The 20881-nt window shown below is 39.9% G+C and overlaps 3 protein-coding genes across 3 annotated transcripts in view; all 3 read right to left on the reverse strand.

Moving 5' to 3' along the window:
• LOC581301 (midasin) overlaps nucleotides 1–4286 on the reverse strand; it is a 37379-nt gene extending 33093 nt beyond the window's left edge. Inside the window, exons 1-5 of the mRNA XM_030994351.1 lie at nucleotides 4264–4286; nucleotides 3504–3862; nucleotides 2651–2805; nucleotides 1950–2141; nucleotides 133–468 (exon numbers count right to left, since the gene is read on the reverse strand). Of these exons, the coding sequence (XP_030850211.1) occupies nucleotides 133–468; nucleotides 1950–2141; nucleotides 2651–2805; nucleotides 3504–3862; nucleotides 4264–4286 (1065 nt within the window). The remainder of the gene's footprint in view (nucleotides 1–132; nucleotides 469–1949; nucleotides 2142–2650; nucleotides 2806–3503; nucleotides 3863–4263) is intronic.
• A 159-nt stretch (nucleotides 4287–4445) lies between these two features.
• On the reverse strand, nucleotides 4446–13351 carry LOC115927957 (midasin-like). Its single transcript, XM_030994352.1, has 10 exons — nucleotides 13035–13351; nucleotides 11959–12188; nucleotides 11141–11300; nucleotides 10161–10288; nucleotides 9369–9499; nucleotides 8761–8921; nucleotides 7453–7799; nucleotides 6704–6938; nucleotides 5456–5765; nucleotides 4446–4731 (listed from the first exon to the last, which is right to left on the reverse strand). Exons 1-10 carry the CDS (start codon nucleotides 13349–13351, stop codon nucleotides 4471–4473), a joined length of 2280 nt encoding a protein of 759 aa, XP_030850212.1. The 3' UTR covers nucleotides 4446–4470.
• A 143-nt stretch (nucleotides 13352–13494) lies between these two features.
• LOC575173 (midasin) overlaps nucleotides 13495–20881 on the reverse strand; it is a 48889-nt gene continuing 41502 nt past the window's right edge. Inside the window, exons 42-47 of the mRNA XM_030994353.1 lie at nucleotides 20250–20363; nucleotides 19355–19508; nucleotides 18088–18204; nucleotides 15755–15839; nucleotides 14709–14981; nucleotides 13495–13512 (exon numbers count right to left, since the gene is read on the reverse strand). Of these exons, the coding sequence (XP_030850213.1) occupies nucleotides 13495–13512; nucleotides 14709–14981; nucleotides 15755–15839; nucleotides 18088–18204; nucleotides 19355–19508; nucleotides 20250–20363 (761 nt within the window). The remainder of the gene's footprint in view (nucleotides 13513–14708; nucleotides 14982–15754; nucleotides 15840–18087; nucleotides 18205–19354; nucleotides 19509–20249; nucleotides 20364–20881) is intronic.

The raw sequence follows: 20881 nt of genomic DNA on the forward strand, positions 1-20881 counted from the left end.
ATTGACATCATACATGCTTATTTCAGTCTGGAAACGATTGGCAATGTGTACTTCAAATATTCCCCATCTAGCCATTTAAAAAGGGGGAACAATAACACTAGCTTAAGATGGAAATCCAAAGTCAGCACTTACCTGCTCTGGTTGCCTTGGCAAAGTGGCCTCCTGGAGATGCTGCCTGTGATGCTGGCACTGAACAGAGTGAGCGAGCAGCTGCATCCCATAGGAGAGACCCGCCACGCCCGTCACCATCCCAAACCAGAGGTCCCGGTAGGAGGGGTACTCCGCCCTGATGCGGGCCATGAAGTTCTCCTGGGAGGCTTGCCAGGCGTGAAGCCGGCCTCTCAACAGGGCAGTGTTCTCCCCCGGGTTGAGGAAGGCGTCGACGTGCTTCTGGAGAAGGTCCGTGATTGTTTGGGATGAGCCGCTGGTGGTCAGGTAGACCTGGACACCTCTGATGAGGTCATCAAACTGATGAGGGATAAAGAGAGAATATGCGGTTACCATACTCATATTCAAACTTCCTCTTTTACTTCTTTTCTTCATGTTTCTCCTCTCCGTTTTTCTGACTTCATGTTATCTTTTGTTTTCTTATTTTTGCTGCCCAAGGAATCTTACAATATTAACTATATATATTTTAATATTGACAAATCAATTATAACTGTATTTTATGTTTAAAATAGGCAATGAGTGTTTTATTTGTACACATGACCAATTCAGCCATTGGGCTGCGACACATGTTTTTAATAAACCTTGGAAAAAAATCTCTCATTTCCCAAGCACACGACACACTATTCCACTACAGACACTTACACCAACTGACTGTTGAATTAAATAGAATTCATGCAGTCAACAAAAGGCCCCAAATGGTAATGAAAGCTGCATTCAGAGTTATCAAAAAAAATATCCTGTATGCGCGTATTTGTCAGTGTAGACTGTAAGACCAAGTCTCACCTGCAAAATTGATTTTCGGACAAACCCAAAACCTTGCGCTAAGCCATCCTGCTTAAAGGGGCTGTGCCTATGGCTAGAGACAGCGCCTGGACTTGTTATGTGCATTTTTGTACCTGAATGCTCTTGAATGGCAAAATTGCCCCTTTGTAAATACGATGTTTGACAGTAGATGGCGACCTTTCTCCAACACTGCGCGCGACAGCATATGCGCAAAAAGGATACAAGACAAGGTTTCTTTCGGCTTCCATAGAGAATGTACGGCAGTGTCTATTAATTCCTTATTTTACAATACTATTGTTCAGGTGTCATGAACTACCTTAATGATTTGATGATATCTATGTGGGCACCATCATAATCTTTTACTATAGTTTATTGGTTCCGGAACTATCATTTCTATCGGACTTCCCGGTTCTCAACCCATTGTATTTGTATGGGAACCAGAAGTGTCTTTGCCAAATATTCCCATGGCCGAATAACATACATGTAGTTGTGGTAGTGAGAATTGAAATCACGCCTCATGTGCACCAGGCCTCAGGCCCATATTCTACAACCAGGTAATTCAGTTAACCTGACGCAAGGACTCAAGTTATATCAAACAAAGGAAAAACCTATGCATGTAGACCTTGGTCCTTCATATGATACACTTGACTTTAGACCAAGCTTAGATTCAGTGGGTGATAGGAACTGAAGAAGTAAAAGTGAAATAGTACTTCAATTCAACGGTAAACTAGTCAAGGGTTTAGTGACACAAAGACGTAACTCCAAATTTTGACAAAATGAGTATTTGATATCAAAATGTTCAAAAAAATGTGGGCTTTCCAGGAAACATAAAGACTTTTTAACTCCACCCAACACCCCATTGAAGTCAATGGCTAGTGAAACATAGACTTAACTCCTTAAGGCCCAAGTGCTCAGTGACACATATACAACTTTTTCTCAAAATGGAGTTACGTCTTTGTGTCACTGACCCCTCATAGTCTACTTTATCATACATGTACCTGTGGTGGGTGTGGCCTGAATGCATTCCTCTTGGAGAGCTCCGTCTCCATCTCCCTTAGCAATGCAAGCCTCTCCTGCATGGCGTGGAGGCGTGGATGGATCTCCTGGTGACCAAGCTCTGACAGAGATGACCCGGTCAGGAACTTGGACGACATTCCCCTCACTTTCAATTCGGCCTCCAATTCCAGGATCTGAAAGGAAGAAAATAAAGTCCATTATATATAATGCATGCTGTGATGATCATCATCATCAGGAGGAGGAGGAGGGTAGTGGTTCATAGCATCAATATTGCACCATATTCCTGTTTAAATAACATTAAATTGCACAGAATCCTCTGATAAAGGCAGCATTCATATCTGCTGATAAAGGTAACTGTGTCACTACATGTAAGTCTACAAACATACTCATAAATAATCTTTTAAGAGTTAAGAGGTACATGTGAACTTTAGATTAAGACCACTAATCCACTGTCAGATAAGGCAGAAAAAAGTCTTCCTTGTAAACCATCTAAGCCGTACATGTTCTTCTTCCTCTCTCAAAAAAAAAGGCTAGCTACTCCTAGCACAAACACACAGTACGGTACACTTTAAGTGGGTAAACAGACAAATAGTGTCAAATTCCCCAAGAGAGCCTACGACTATGCATCTTTTTTGGTTGCAATAAAGAAATAATAAGAACAGATATCACTTTATAACCATACCTCTTCCTTGATGTAGCCAAGCCTGATAGCATGATGCTCAGCTGGGTCTACTGGTCCCTGGGGAGCTAACAGTACTGCTTGTAGATGGCCAAGACGTATCCAGCACAAACCCGAAGACCGCAGGTCCGTCACAAAGGTGTCACTAAGAGTATTGGCTGAAAAATACAATCGGTTGATAACTGATATGAGGAAAATGTTGGTTATTGTACGGTGCTCGAATTTGAAATGCATTGAAGCTCTTGGCACTATAACAATGAAATGTTTACAGTTTGCACAATGCTTCATGCAACTGCACTGTATGAAAAGTTGTAAAAACTGTGAAATCATTGTAACATAAGAATATATTTCAGTACAAATGAACTGTAGAATTCAAAATATTATAGTATTGAATTAAAGGCATTGAGTACTTCATTTTTAGAAGTCAATTTAATTGATATGCAAAATGGAAATTTAAAAAAATCAGGATATACTCCTTGGATATACATATTTAGCACATTTATTATCATACATATATCCATGCCTAGTATTAAGGTGATCTGAAATTTGCTTCTGCAACAATTGATCCAGGCTTTATTATTTCAAAGATATATGTAGGTATAGATAGGGTGTGATTGGGTTTGAGGTTAGGGTCTGGGCCCTGCTTCATAAAACCAGTCGTCAATAACAAATGCTAAATTTCGATGGCAGATTTGCTCTCAGTCAATCAATTGCAACAATTTCAGTAGCTTTAACAAAATTGGAACTTGTTATTCATTACAAGTTTTGTGAAACAGGGCCCTGGTTTAGTGTTGGGTCAGGGGTTTGTGTAAGGGAGTGGTTTTCACCAGAGCATATGTCATAGACACAAATTTACCTGTATCTCTCCCTAGCCATCTGCTCAGAAGTATCTCCAAATCATGCAGAAGGTTCTTCACCAGACTGCCCATGCTGTCAATCACTCTCAAGGCCTCGCCCCTCTCATCCCTGACCAATGGCAGGGCCTCACTATCTGTCTGGCTCCGCCCACTGTTGTGCTCCAAAATCTCCCTAAGGCTGTCTAGGGGCGAGTGACTCTCTGTGAATGGGGTGGGGCTAGTTGTGGGGGTTGCCAGGGTGACAAGGTTTGAGCAGGCTGTCAGCCATCTTGCTTTGTCGCCCTCATCGGGAAGCAAGGAGGCAAAAGCCCTGAGAAGCCATGCTGTACTTGTAACCAGGTATGATACACTCGATACCCTGCACAAAGAGAAGAATTGGAGATAAAAATCTCCATCAGGTTTTTTGTGTAGAATGAGCGCTCATGATCCATGACTCTGAACGGATTCAAAAACATTTATTGCTATGTCAGGCAACAAAATATTCAATAAGTAAAATAAATGGTAGATTGTTTGGGATGAAGAAAGCGTGTGTTCGGGAGAAAAAAGGATATAGAAGTTTTTACAAACACAAATCCAAATTGAAAAACTTTGAAAACAAATATTCATGTTTTAATGTTAATAGAGGCCTCAAAAAATCTAAATCTAAACAAGTCACATTTGGTTGCCCTTATAGGCTCATTAACAGTGTTTGATTTAACTTGTTAATGATCTGCAACTGCACACAAAGCATATTTCACTTATATCATATATAAAAGAAACCGCTGTCGTTTACCACGACACATCTGAATGAGGCTTTAGTATCCAACCCTTCCCTCGCTCATAAGGTAGTTTAACTGGAAGCTACATTTCTTTTAAAGCACTTCCTTCTATTGAAATGCCAAACATTCAGGTGTAAACATGTAAAGCATTAGCATGGTAACAGTTGGAACATTAGTACAATCATGATACCAATAAAAGAATCTCATCTTACATGAAGTCATATCCCTTGCTGGTCGTCCATCCAGAATTCCTCCATAGAACCTCCAGGATCTCTTGCAGGTGGTCCTGATGGGCCTCCCAGGACTCTAGGGGGATACTCTTGCCCCCCTCCTGCACCTGCTTTGCCTCTTCTTTCGGCCTTTTCTCAGCGTGGGGTGTGATGGAGGGGGGATGGGCGTGGTGGTGGTGATCGGAGAGCAGGTGGAACATGCACCTGGTTTGGACAGGTGTGTGGAGGTTGGCAGGACCCTGTAATAATAATAATAATAATAATAATAATAATAGTTTGTTCTTTTATAGCGCATTGCAGGACCGCAGGCCCTCTCAGAGCGCTTTACAGATATATTATTACCCCTGTCATCGGATTTGGGCTTACCCGCACACAATGTAAGCACATTCTCCACTCCCTGGGGAGCATTCCAGCCAGGCGTCATTTTTACAAGCACATACTTTCTCATCTAACCATGTTAACTTTTGCATCCTAACGGGTACCCATTAACACCTTGGGTGGAGAGTGGCAAATATAGATCAATGTAAGACAGAAATGAGAGTCATTATCATGATGAATCACACCTGCATAGAAGGACTGCCCAAGGAAAGCTCAATAAGCAGAGTTTATAGGCAGGTGGTGTATAAAATACAAATATTGACTGCTTTGAGGGGCAAGGTTTAAACTGTAGCCTAAGGTGATCTTGAAACTGTGCTGTGGACGAGGTTGAGGTGCATAGTGCAGGCTCAAGGTCACCTTAGAGCTATAGATTGATGGTGACCCCAAAATTCGGTGCATCCATTATTAACTTCATGTGTATCCATTGAGTCATTGCATTGTACATGTGAGGAGAACTATGACTGGTCAATATTTTTTCACTACAATACCAAGATCCATTGCTTTGACCATCAGGAGACTCACATACATTACTTCTAACACGGAATGTACCTACAATGCCAAAGTGCCAACTACTTATTCATTTACCATAACAGAGCTGCTGTCTTCCGACAAATAAGTCTGCATCTCCTCATCGTCTTCAACGCTGGGTTTCCATGACAACCACCTCTCCATTGATGCAGCTACAGTGTTAGACTGCATGTGAAGCAGATGGGCAGCTGCTACCTCGGCAATGACCCCTGTATGACCTTGGACTGATCCAATCTTGCTATGGGGGTGCAGGAGGACTGTGTTGAGGGGGCAGAGCAGGTACGGGTTGAAGGGAACTTGGAAGCGTGTAAACTCGTATAGGGATTCAATGTCCCTCAGTTGCCCCTCGTTGTTGAAGCTTTGAAGCCTAAGATTTGAAAATGAAAATCAGGAAAGATAACATTCATAATAAGTAATAATTTATCCTTTTTTTTTGCCACACTTGTTGACTATTTTATCAATATAATTCATCTTTTGATAACATGACACTGCATGGCTACAGAAACTCATTTAGCTGTACTCGTAGGTTCAAAGGTCGACTGTACAGGGTACAATATGTGAATCTGTTCCAAACTGCTGGATATTTATAATTTCATAACAGGAAAAGTTAAAAAGTAATTCTGGGGGGTGTTTCACAAAGAATAAGATCGACTTTAAGTTGGACTTTACTATGGCAGGCCATTCATGCCACTGATTGCTATCACCATTGGTCTCTCTATTATGATCTTTAGATAATATTTTTTCCTTCAATAACGAACTATCAAAAAAAGGTAGATTCCATCGATTTGTGACCACCATTTGTACGTCCCTTGAGAAACTAATGCCAGGAATGGTCAGTAGAAATAATGGCATGAAAGGCCTGCCATAGTTAAGTTCAACTAAGTCGATCTTTGTGAAACACTCCCCTGGTCTTTCAAATATTGGACTTATATAAAGAACAGTACACAAAAAATACCCTGCCCTGTCTCGATTACACAAGCATCCCTGCTTCCGTTACCTCCATTGGTTAAGTGGTTAAGTCGACGGACTGTCGATCACAAGGGTTGCGGTTCAATACTCTCCGCGGCACTAATGTCCTTTGGCAAGACATTGATCTACATTTGCCACACTCAACCCAGGTGATGTAAATGGGTACCTGGCAGGAATAAATTCTTTGAAATGCCAGAGCGCCGTAATGCAGCACAGCTAAAGCCGGGGATATAATCTCCAAGTTTGGAAGCGCTTAGTGATTGTAATAAGCGCTACCGGTATATAAAAACTGATTATTATTATTATCATTATTGTCCAACCTATCAAGGTACTAACCCTGTTTGCTTGAAGGTTTCTGACATCATCTGTGCAACCACCCGCTGAGAAGTGGTAAGGGCCAAGTGTTCCTTGATGGGCCATAGCCAGACAGTCATCTCACGAGCATCTTGGACTGTTCCATGTCTCTGATCAGGGGTGGCATTGGGCTCCTCGGGGTAGAGGGTGGGATTTTTGGGTAGAAGGCCCCGCTGCACGAGGTTGTACTCGATTGGTCCAACAGCTTCAGAAGCAACTGTAACAAAGAAACATGTATAAAAACAATGATTTTTAAAAATGAGGGGAATTCCTGGCTGATGTTTTCATATCTTTTTTCATACTGAATGAATTAAGCTTACGACAAAAGAGAAATGAAAGAAAAGAATCAAAACAAATTCAGATTAATTTCAGGTCACATATGTCATGGAATGTACATATAGTTTTGTTACCTGACCATGCACACGTTGAGTACAAATTTTAAAATCTGACTTCAACGTCATATTGTGATATCCTTATTTGCTCAATACCAATTACAGTCAAATCTGTCTATGGCAACCACCCAAGGGAAACACAAAAAGTGGTCTTTGTAGACAGGTTCCTTTAGTACATGATTCAATGAGAAACCATTTTCAAGGGAAACAAAAAATGTGGTTATTGTAGACAGGGGGTCTTTGTAGACAGGTTGTCACTAAAGCAGGTTTGAGTGTATAAACATAAATGAAGGGGAACAATTTTTCCATATCAAGCTGGACAAGGGGTTTGTGACTTACGTTCAGATTGGTCCTGCAGAACCACAGCCTTCATTAGACAATCCTCAAGCAACCTGCACGTGAATGGTCCATGACTGCTTGACATGAACGCAACGCAACGATCCGCATCCCGCCGCCTTCCCATCGTCTTTCCTCCGGCCTGTCCAGTCACGTCCAAGGCCTGGCAGAGCTTCGTGATGCGCTGGCTGGTCTCTGCGATGTGGGCCGTCTGGAAGGGGAGGGGCTGGCCGAGGAGGTTACAGAGACCCTCCCGCTGGCCGAGGTCAAGGGTCGTTGTCGAGGGCGTGTCACTGTGGCTCAGAGAGGCGTGCAGGCATTTCATGATGGTATGCAGCGCCACTGGTAAGCTGAAGGGAGTGGAGAACAGAAAACATTTATTCAGAGTTGTACAAGCATGGGTTACCACATGTACATATTCTAATTGAATTGATGAAACTGTTCTTTCAGGGTACATGTACTGTGATGATTTCTAAAGTGAAAGGCTTTCTTTCTGGAGCCACAACGGTATGTTGCGAGAATTGTATGGGCAACACACTTGTATTTGTATCATGAACAAATTTATGAATCCTACTCCAAAGAGAGTATTTCGATAGAGGATTTACTTGCATGAGACCTTTTGCTGCTAGCTAATACATGTAAAACTCACATGTAAATTCAAGACTGTACAAGAAAGGAATAAACTACCAAACTAATGAACCAAGGTGAAAGGCAAATTTACATTATTCATGTATGCTTCATGATTTCTTAATACTTAATTCTTTTAAATGTCATTATAAATCCCATCTTTTAAGTTTGTATTCATAATGTGAAATGTTATATATTTCATGTATGTTTCTGTATTGTATTTTTTTTTATTGTTCCAATTATGTATGTATTGTTAACTTGTGGTCAATGTACAGTACTATGAGGCTATTTGCTTCTTCCTTTTTTTACTCCTCATTCTCATAATTTGTTTTTGTCTAATTGGTCTGTATTGTTTTCTATTGATGATGCTCTGTTGTCTATATATCTTATGTATGTTGTTTTTACTGAGAGTGAGAATAAAGATTGAAGTGAACTGAGCTCTACAACTTTTGTAAACTGTATGAACCTAGCCTAACCAATACACAAAATACAAACACATGACACTCACCTTGAAGAACCATTTAGTACAGACTTCACAACCTGAACCTAGTTTAACCACCATCAATACACAAAACAAACAAACAAATGACACTCACCTTGAAGAACCATTTAGTACAGACTTCACAACCTGAACCTAGTTTAACCACTATCAATACACAAAACACACAAACAAATGACACTCACCTTGAAGAACCATTTAGTACTGACTTCACAACCTGGACGGTTTCTTTCAGGAACCAGTCCCAATGGAGAGCTAGCTGACCAAAGGAGAATCTATCGCCATCTGTGATTGGTTGAGTGCACAGCTGCCACAACCTATCTCTCCAACCACAGGCCATGAGAATCTAGAGGAAAAAATGAAGAAGAGTATATTTCCATTGAATTGAATTGTACAACCATTGTAAAGGTGATTTGTATTTATGTGGGATATTCAGTATATACATGTATACCAAAGAACAGGGCCCTGACTTATATCCAATTAATCGCAAGTTTGCAGTTACCTATCTCTTATGTACATAGTTGCAATTGATATCAAACACAAATAAGTCCCGATCAATCGCAACACTTTATAAGACAGGGCCCAGATCTCTGAATGCAGAGATGGTGAAATGAATCAATGCTTTGGAGATGAATTGTATGAGAAGGCTCCTGCATATCTACAACACTTCGCATATGTCCAACAAGAAAGTGAGAGAGATAATAGAAAGTTACATGGGGGAACACGATCATAAATTACTGTGGGTTTGTACAGAGTAAAATATGTGTACATCTTCTGGAAACTATTCCATTACCTGAAAGGCTTGGTCCTCTTCCAGAGGTCCATCGGCGGCGAGTCTCTCTGAGAAGAACTCGTCCCAGGCCTGGAAGAATGGACCAACATGAGCTACAGACTGATGAGGAAGGGCTTCGCTACTCAGACGCCCTGTATGAAAATAATCATAATAATAATATAACGCACATAACGCTAATACACAACATGCTCAAGCTCTGCTATGCTACTGATTGGGTGCTCACAGCAGTCAAGGAATTCCTTCCCAATGGTACCATTTAACTCCTGGGAAAAGAGTGGCAAATATAGATTAATGTCTTGCCAAAAGACATTAGTGCTGTGGCCGGGACTTGAATCATGAACCATGTGATCCACAGTTGGACGACGGATCCACTAGACCATGAGGCCTCTACCAGAATAGAATATCAATAACTTTCCCAAGGTCATCTATTCCATCATCTTCCCAAAATGACTGAATGTAATTTTGTACTAACAGAATACAGAATATCAAAACAATGTTCAAATGTTAATAAACAATGTTTAAAAAAATCATAATCACAAAAGATATCCTACTACCATCAAAAGACTGAAAAGATATTCTCTGAAGAAAAAACCTGTAAAACTAGAAACTGCTACATGCATGAGACTTTCGCAAATAAGAGAAGTTCATGATTGTGAAACATTACAAGCTACAAATGACGAAATGACACCACTCACATATATTTTCACTTCCTAAAATTTTCTGACAGCATACAATAATTATCCTTTACAATTCAGGAATTTCAGGTAACAAAATATTTTGGTTGTACGTTACCTTTCTGGAGAGCCTGTGAAAGTTGAAGAACTGTGACTGGCTTCCGTCTCTTCTTACTCCCTGTGTCTGGGTTGGTTTGATGAGCCAGGCAAGACTCTGACAATGATCTCCTCAGGAATACAAACAATCTGCACATACACAACAGGATTGAAAATAAAACATAACTGTTCATGGCAGCTACTGTCAGGGCTATTTGACACCATTCAGTGATAATATGCCATGCAACCCATACCTGGCTCTTCAACAAACAAAATCTCAATACCATGGTTCTTTTTTCAGTTTTAGAGGCAATATTCTCTTAGCCCTCAGGCATTTGAATACACAGAGACAAACAGAGATAACACTGATGAAATCAATTTGATTTTCACCTCAGGAAACAATGACTAACTTAAAAACACTGTGCACATAACGCAGGTTACTTATACTGAGGAATTACAGGTACACTGTACCTTGAATTTGAACCCTGAACAGCCAGATCATCTCTCTCTATATCAATGGACTTAATTCTTTGATATCTCACTCCTTGGAAAAAAGAATATCATATTCAACAAAATGTATCCCTCTTTTAAAGGTATAGACCAGTTTGGGGTTTAGGTACATGTATTGCCATCTAAATCTCGGAAGGCAATATTTAAACAATATTAAATGGATTTTTGCACCCAAAACCCTTGAATCGCAATTTTACCACTACTGGGCCCTGTTTCATAAAACTTGATATCAATAACAAGTTACAAGCTACTATTATGAGCTACTGAAATCACGGCATCTGATTGGCTGAGAGCAAATTTGTCATAAAAATTTAGCATTTGTTATAGATAAAAAGTTTTATGAAATGGCCCCCAGATAATCTCTCTCTCTCTCCGTCAAAAGACATAATTTGTTGATATCTCACCCCTTGGTAAAAAGAATATCATATTCAACAAAATGTATCCCTCTTTTAAGGTCAAACTTAAATTCAACATATTTCTTTGTTAACAAACCTCATGGCTAGGGTCTGGATTCTTTCCATCGAGTCCGGACTGTCATCTTCCATGCTCTCTTCTTGATCTGATGCTGCCTTCTGGAGGCGAACGCTGAATAGCTGGAGCAACTGCTCATTCCAGTGCACATCCAGGGGTGAGTTGATCAGAAGATCTTTCACTGGTAGTAAAAAAAAAAATGAAAAAATGAAAAGTGAAAAAAATGTCGATCTTGTAAGGATGTTGAAGACTAATAATCATGGATTGTACAAGTTAAATTTATTGACAAATTGTCTCCATTCATCTAATGAGTGTGGGTTTAAATTTTTACTCGACCAAACCAAGTGATTAATTTAAGCTCATGACTTTGGCTGTTTAATATTTTACCTTTTATACAAGAGAGAAAGCAAGAACATTTATTGCATTTTTGTATATTGCTGTGTCTTGCAAGATACAAACAAAATAGCTCAAATCTAGCATTGCTAGTTAAAATAAAGAGAGGGAACAAAAAAATAACAATACATGTAAACCAAAAGATTGTGTTGGTTATCTTTCATCGAGAAACATATCTACTTGTATACAAATTTTGGGAGTTATGAAAGGTACATAAGGGAAGATGTGCATTTGTCTAGTGGTAATTTCCGTGGTACAGTCAGCTCTCTGTATTCACCTACAAACTGACTCAGCTGACCCTGGTTTCGAGACTGAGTCATGTGTTTCAGATGGTGAGGTTGAAGGTCAGTCCCCAGACGTAAATAATCATATCTGATTAAAACATGACTGTAAAAAAAAGGTACACATATAGGAAGACCGATCAATACCAAAAATTGTCTACTTACTCTCGTGTTCAGAGCACAGCTCCTTCACCTCTCTCTCAATCTGCTCTGTGATTGGATGATCAATCAAGCTGTGAAGAACACCTTCAGCCAACTGCCCTACATCTAGCATGCTTCCAGGGCATGCTCCCATGGACTTCAACCAATCAGAGCGTAGCTTCCAGTCTTCATGGCTGGCCCTCTCCAGGACAAGTAGGAGGGCTGCTTTCACAAGCAACTCTTTGGACATGGTTCTACAATGTGAACAAAACAGGATAAACTTGAAAGTACATGTGAAGAAGACATAATCAAAATGAGTTGAGAAATTTGACACAACGTACCGTATCCAGGTTGGTCCTTGGACGTCCACATACATGTATAGCCGATAGGCATTTTGCTCGCCAGCCACTGACCTCTTCAACATTAAATACAAAGTTTTAAAATCCAATTTATTCAAATTTATATATTCAAATAATTTTAAGAAAAAATCCTAACAGACAGGCGTAAATATTCACTCCTGAATGATAAACGCCTATAAATCTAATCAACAACATTGGGAAACAGAATCATCAGTCATTCTTCAAACATAGTACAAAACCTGAGAAAATGCATGATCTCTTTAGTGTAGAAATTTGTGAAGTACTGCAAAACTTTGATATCAAAAGCCAGTATAATGTTACCAAAAAATGTGTAAATAAAATATCAATTTCACTTTCTTGTAGTTCTATGTCAATCTATACATATCTACACTTTGAAATTTCTTTGATATTTCAATGAAATAAAGTTGGAAGTACAAAGGGAGAGCTTTTATTTTACTCACTTAGCTATTTGTCCTAGTACCTGCATGTTACATATCACATGGTCTTACAATATATCAGCCTCATGCTAAAATTGGGGCTTTTAAAGCCCATCTGTACTGGTTTACAGGAGGAATTAGACCACCCTGCAAGGTCACTGACAGGTGGTTATCTCATCAAATCAGCTCTCAATTAAGATAAGAAAAAGTGGATCATGGGGGACCGAAGGTCACCGATTAGGCATTGTTCGCTATATAGAGGTCACAAGTAGCTGTAAGTAGTACAGTGGGGCTTTAAACAAACCTGTCTGAATTCTGTTTGTCCATCATGAGATGATGCAGGACAGCTCCCTGTCGCTGGATGGACACCAGTGCTGGATTGGTGCTCAGGTGCTTGGCGTCGGTCAGAGGGTAGGCCTTGATGATGCATTCCTCACCATCACCATCATCACCACCACCTTCATCTCCATCCCTAGGAACAGGGAGAGCTGTGTCAGCAAGGGTGTGCTCCTCAATCTCCATAGGACTGTCATGGTCCTCATCAGCAGCAGGAGTCATGTCGATCTGTTCGTTCAGACACTGCTCCAGGGTTTCTCTCGCTCTCTGTAGAGATACCGGCATTATTATTATTATTTATTTGACCAATCAGAAAACACACAGTGAGTATAACAATCAGATGAAGACCTGGCCCTTGTTAATGAGACGGCCATCGCAGCCATCAGGCGATGGAAGAACTTAATTTAATTTAATTTAATTAAGGAGCTTTACATAGCTGTCTTGATCTATTAGGAGACACAAACAAACGAGCAAACAATCAGATAATACATAGAAATTTCATAATACATTCAATCAGTTTTAGGAAAGTGGAGAGGATAGAGAGAAGGAGACAATGGTCAGGGGTGACAAATACAATTGAAATTGCTTTATCTCGAAAGCATGTCATCCCCCAAAACCATGTACCATGTTATTGCATTCAAATATAAAAAACTTGACCTTTTCTCAATTAATGGTAGAATAAATAACATGTAACAATATATTCAAGGTTTATACACAGAATATACCATGTTAGGATACATGTAAGTATTCCTGGATCTTTAGCCTATGAAAGAACTGGCTTGAGACACAAACAAATCAGAAATGTTTGATGGACTCCTTAATCTTCTTGGTTAACTCAATGACACCTGTACATTGCAAGATGAAGGATGCACACTGTAGCCGTGATGTTGACCCCTTAAAGATCTTCAAGGGAACATGGTTCTGGTACATGTAGGTGGGGACAGACCAGAGGATATTCCATTGTCTGTTCCTCCCCAAAGTTGGGGAGGGTTTGTCCATCCTCATTAAAATTCTAACGACATATAAGAACTTTGCATCATCCATTTCCTTGCCTAATGCAATTTGATACAGCTACTGTAGGTGGGTCATGCCTCGATTCTCTCCAACTGGTTAAACAAGAAGAGAGGATAATCAAGACTTGGATAGTATACAAATAATGCACTATTGCGAGTGTGTTAGCGCAGGGCCAGTGCACGGACTTTAGTCAGTGCACATAGGTGACAATGCTCGCAGCCGCAGGGCAAGTGCGCTATCGATATCGCACCGACTAAACTGAGTGCACTGGAACTGCCCGGACACACGAGCGAAACAGTGCATTATTTGTTTTATAAGACGGGTCGGCAATACATTCTTACAATATAGTCTAGATCTAGAGTATAGATAGATATTAGATCTAGATCTCAGTTAGATCTAACTAGATCTAGGCCTGGAATATTCTAGATTTATATCTAGATATTGAAATTGCACAAATTTAATTTGGCTGGATTACGCGAAAGCGATATCGGCAGGTATCGAGCGTGTGTTATCAATTTTTGATGGGAGAAACTAATGCACGCCCACGTGATGTCAATCGACCAATCGGATTGCTTAGATTCTAGAACCCATCTTACAATAAAATTTAAAAACCTGTGGAATAACCAACCTGCTTGTTGGCAATGAGTAGCTGACTATTGACATACACCTCCATGCATGCCTCCCGGAGCGCTCGCCTCATCCCCAGTCCATTCCTCACAAGTTGCATCACCATGGACGCTGCTAGGAGGAGACTCGGTAACCGGGCGGAGTCGGTACCCTGGAGACGGGATCGAATCTCCTGGTGGACATGCATCAGGCTGGTGATGGTGCCTTCTGAAGTCAGGCCCAGGGAGTGTAGGAGGGCCGTGGTGTCCTGGGCGCTGTATGCCCCACCCTCGCTCTATACACCATGGAATCAAAGAGAAATGTTTTGATTACGTAATAGTTTTACATACCAAGTGTATAACATGCATTATGTTAATGGTAAGGGGTACAGACCAATTGCACATCACATGCAGGTACATACAGGTACATTCAGGCAAAATATTGATTCCCAAAGATTGATCAGGCCAAATGATTCCCATTATACAGGTGTTTAAAAAAGAAATTGTACTGTACTATACATGTACCTTATCTTTTTTACATTCATATATATCTATTTCATGTATCTACATGTACCTCTGTATTTTTGATGTATTTGCTGGAATTGAAATAAATGAATTGATTAATAATTATATCCATCATAAAAGAAGCTGCACAAAATATATTTCTTGCGGGCCTTAGCAAAATTAGCAGATTGCTATCTGGGTAACATCCCACGTCATAATCCATTGTATGCTTCATTATATGACCACAGCCTGCAAAGACTTCAGCTTCATACTGGAATATATTCAGGGGTCAGAGACACAAAGACGTAACTACATTTTGGCCATTTTGAGAAAAAGTGGTTTATGTGTCACTGAGCACTTGGGCCTTAAGGAGTTAAAGTCTATGTTTCACTAGCCATTGACTTTAATGGGGTGTTGGGTGGAGTTAAGTCTTTGTGTTTCCTGGAAAGCCCACATTCTTCTGAACATTTTGATATCAAATACTCATTTTGGCAAAATATGGAGTTACATCTTTGAGTCACTGAACCCTCGAAATATAGTTCCATGTGATTGTTGATATACTGACCTCTCCTAAGATGTAGATCTCCACTCCTCTGTTTCTCATGGCTCTCGAGATCTCACCGTGTCGCGGATCCATAGACAGGAACAACCTGGATGTAAAGTAACACCAAAGATACACACAATGCAGTCAGCCATGCGAAGGGGGGAAACAATAATAAAGATTGAACTGTTTAAACATACTTGTGGCTTACACCCAGTATATAAGATTGATTGATTGATCTGTATTTGAAAACAAGTCAGAAACTAGATGGAATTTTGACTGCGCGCAGTCGAAAATGATGCCTCCGCCATAGAGCAATTTAAACAAGTTTGGAGTTTAAATCTCCAGTGGTTCTTGAGATATCATGATAACAATCTCAATGTATGGAATTTCATAAGTTGACCTCTGTGACCCTTGACCTTTGACCTACGTGCTCCAAAATCTAATCAGATTGTCTTCCTATGGTGATACACACTATCATTAAGTTTGAAGTTTAAATCTCCAGTGGTTCTTGAGATATTATGATATGGTGATACATACTATCATTAAGTTTGAAGTGAAAATTCTCCAGTGGTTCTTGAGATATCGCGATAACGATCTCAATGTATGGAATTTCATAAGTTGACCTCTGTGACCCTTGACCTTTGACCTACGTGCTCCAAAATCTAATCAGATTGTCTTCCTATGGTGATACACACTATCATTAAGTTTGAAGTTTAAATCTCCAGTGGTTCTTGAGATATTATGATAACAATCTCAATGTATGGAATTTCATAAGTTGACCTCTGTGACCCTTGACCTTTGACCTACGTGCTCCAAAATCTAATCAGATCGTCTTCCTATGGTGATACATACTATCCTTAAGTTTGAAGTTTAAATCTCCAGTGGTTCTTGAGATATCATGATAACAATCTCAATGTATGGAATTTCATAAGTTGACCTCTATGACCCTTGACCTTTGACCTACGTGCTCCAAAATGTAATCAGATTGTTTTCCTATAGTGATACACACTATCACTAAGTTTGAAGTTTAAATCTCCAGTGGTTCTTGAGATATCATGATAACAATCTCAATGTATGGAATTTCATAAGTTGACCTCTGTGACCCTTGACCTTTGACATACGTGCTCCAAAATCTAATCAGATCGTCTTCCTATGGTGATACATACTATCCTTCAGTTTGAAGTTTAAATCTCAAATGGTTCTTGAGATATCGCGCTAACAAACTCAATACAAGGAATTTCATAAGTTGACCTCTGTGACCTGTGACCTTTGACCTACGTACTCCAAAATCTAATCAGATCGTCTTCCTATGGTGATAAATACTATTCCCGAGTCTTAAGTTTAAATCTTAAATGGTTCTTGAGATATTGTGATAACGGTCAAACGGGACGGACGTACGGACGTACGGACGGACGTACGGACGGACGTACGGACGTACGGACGTACGGACGGACAACCCGAAAACATGATGCCTCCGGCACCACCTTCGGTGGCGGAGGCATAAAAATCTTGGAACCAGCGGGATCTGAATCTGCCATCTACTGCTTGCCGGGCAGCGAATCTGCACCAGGCCATCACTGATCCATGGCACAGTCACGATAAACTAGAAACAAATACCAAGATTTTTTCAGACTTGTTTTCAATTACAGATCGATCAATCGATTTTTATATACTGGGGGAAAGCAACAATTGAAATTTCTCCCAGAAAGCATTAAATTTATTACAAAACTTAAAGATACTGTTCACTTTCATAGAACACAGTCTATGAGAAGTGTTTATACCTGTACCATGATAGCATGTAATTCAAAACATAAACCAGTGGCCACTAGAAATTTTAAAGCATTGGAATCTTGTAAAGATAAACCATCCTTTAGATTTATGTGTCGAGCTAGGACAAATTATCTTTTGCCCCTTTATACTTCAAACACTGATGGATATGTGTCACATGTAAACATTACATCGTGTCCCTAGAAGAAGGACTAAAACAAAAATTGAGATCAAATTCTTGTCAATTTTAAAAGTTTTGTAATATAATAAAAATGGAAATATTTAGACAAAATATAATTTCAAGGGTCCGTATTTTAATAAATCAGTTAAACTGGTCCATGAGTCTTAGATCATATTGAACACAGGCAACTTGAACACAGGAATGCACAGACCTCACCAAACTTCCTTTGTTCAAGCCGATTTTGAAGTAAAGCTTGAACCCCGCACCAGGTTTAAATTTCAGTAGAATATGGGCCTCATGGTATGGATGATGAAAGGACTGAAAAGTTTGTAAGTCACAACCTAAACCTCCAGCTAGTAACAAATGGTGACTAGCTGTAGGACGAGACTAGTGGGACATGACAAACCTGAATTGTGGGTGTGGTTTGATGGATGGGATCTGTCCATCGATGACCCCTCGTTCGTTGATTGTCAGGACTCCATCAGGCTCCAGCAGTGCGTTCAGACGATCCAACACAGACGGGCTAGAAGGTGTCAAAAGAGATACGTTTCAGACCTCTTTTCTATTCTGTAGGTCATTTCAAGCCTATCTGCACTAATTTGGCCAGGAGGGATTAGACCTCTCTGCATGGTCACTGACAGGTGGTTATCTCATCAAATCAGCTCTCAATTAACATAAGAAAAAGGGACCATGCGGGACCAATGGTCACCGTTTAGGCATTGTTTGCTGTATAGAGGGCACAAGTAGCTACAAGTAGTGCAGTGGGGCTTTAAAGCAACTGTTCTCTTGTTATATTATCATCTTCTTTTCTTTATAAGTATACCAAAAAGGGTGTCAAAAGAGATACGTTTCAGACCTCTTCTCTATCCTGTAGGTCTGGGCCCATTGCACAAAACGTACCATTGATGGTAACTTTGCCATCAATGGTAACTACGATGGAAACCTTGATTTTGATTGGCTGTTGAGGCCTGTTACCATGGTAGTTGCCATTGATGGCAAAGTTACCATCAATGGTAAGTTTTATGCAACGGGCCCAGTCCATGCAAATGTTCTCTCAATTTATTATCATCTTCTTTTCTTTGTACTCCCCGTTTTTTAATAATTAAACATATAAGTATACCAAAAAGGGAACAATGTCAGAAAAATCATCAAAATTACAATTTCAGATCAGTTTTCTTTATATATCAAAGATGGTGTTATAGTCAATCAGCTGACACGGAGTATTGATGACATCTTGCAATGAACAATGACAGTAGTGGTAGGTTTTTCAGACAAATGCTAGGTTTCAGAATGAGATAGGAGTCAGCAATTGCATGTTCTTTGTAGCTGTCTTGTATCAACAACAGGAACGTTCAGTAACAATCAGCCATTCTTCTACTTCACTTGATAGTACAGTTTATAGGTTTCTTGACTTTCCCTTTTACAGCTCTTTTTCCTTTCTTTCTAAATATGTGCATAAATGCCAGAGCTCTAATACAGTGAAACCTGTCTATAAAGACCAAGCAAGGGAAAACAAGAAAAGCAGTCTTTATAGGCAGGTGATCTTTATGTACAAGTGGTCACTATAGCAGGTCAATGTAAATCACTATTCAAAGGAGATGAAAAATGTGGTCTTTACAGAGAGGTGGTCTTTATAGACAGGTGGTCACTATAGCAGGTTTGACTGTACTGACCTGCAAAAGTTGACATTATCCACGAGCAGCCAGTCTCCGTTCTTCAGGGCATGGACCAAGAGACCATCCACCCACTCAAACCTGCCTCCCCCACCAGGAGTGGAAGAGTCCTCCAGTTTGCACTTGCTCTTCAAGGCACTGGCAGCTTCGACCACTGGAAAAGGAAGAAAAAGGGGGTGTCCTTTAAACATTCTGGTACTGTATGTCCAAGGATGTCTGGTCATTTGTGTCTCTAAGTAGCTTCGTGTAATAAAGATAATCAACATCATAACTACAATTTTCCTTGAGATTTGGTCCGAGCTTGGCTAAGCAGGACTAATATCTTACTATAATCATCAGATGTACAGAAATCAATTGTGAGGTTGGTAACTTATGGGGTAAAATACGCTGCGCTTGCCCATTAAGCAAAATGAATTTTGAGCAGTTTGAATATCTCTAGATATTTAAGAGTAAAGACAAACATTTGAGAATGAATGCTACAAATCCCAAATACATTCTAGAGGTGTCGTAGCCAACTGGTTTAAGCACTTGTCTTTAAAAGCAAAGGTTGTGGGTTTGATCCTTAATGTCCTTTGGCAAGGCATTAATCTACATTTGCCACTCCATACCCAAGAGTGAGATGGGGACCTCTTTGGATGCCAAAAGTATTTATGTTAGTCATTGCCATATGCCCTCACAGTGGCTATATGGTAGGAATACTAACAAAGGAGTGGAAATGGTGCACATTGTGCATGAATGAGTCCGATGACCACGGTAATAATATCTGTAAAGCGCTTGGAGTCGGTATTTCGTATTAAGAGCTATATAAATCCAGATTATCATTATTATTATTATTCTATTTATTTTCTTAGAAGCAGCATCTTCCTAAAGATGTCATGTTTCCTACCGTACTTACCCGTTGCCAGCTCCGTGGCATCTTTCGTTGTTTCAGAGGATTTTTGTAACTCTGCCAGGAGTTGGTCAAGCAAGTTGAGTTTCTGCTCGGTAGGATGAAGGCTGTCTTGTTGTCCTAAGGATACATGAAATGATACAGCATGTAATCAATATAAGAAAATCTAGTCATCCGATGGGCAAATTTCACATCATCCAACAGTTCTACCTCATATATGATTAGGGGGGTGTTTCACAAAGACTAAGATTAAATTTAAGTTGGACTTAACTATGGCAGGCCGTTCATGCCACTGTTTGCTCTCACCATTCACTGGCATTAGTCTTTCAAGGGACGTACAAGTCATGGTCACAAATCTACAGAATTTACTTTACTTGATAATTCATTATTAAAGTAAAAAATATGATCTAAAGCTCATAATAGTGAGAGCAACCAGTGGCATGACTGGCCTGCCATAGTTAAGTCCAACTTAAAGTTGATCTTAGACTTTGTGGAACACTCTCATGGTGATCATTCTCTAGAGCCAGTTTGTACACTAACAGAATTCCTAACTTTAATCCTGAACAAACACTCTCCTTTACCCTAACTTTAAACCTAACCTAAAACTCAATTGCAATTGTAACCCATACCCTACAATT

Source organism: Strongylocentrotus purpuratus, unplaced genomic scaffold (genome assembly GCF_000002235.5).
Source record: "Strongylocentrotus purpuratus isolate Spur 01 unplaced genomic scaffold, Spur_5.0 spur5_scaffold_21, whole genome shotgun sequence".
In the NCBI taxonomy this organism is placed as follows: domain Eukaryota; kingdom Metazoa; phylum Echinodermata; class Echinoidea; order Camarodonta; family Strongylocentrotidae; genus Strongylocentrotus; species Strongylocentrotus purpuratus.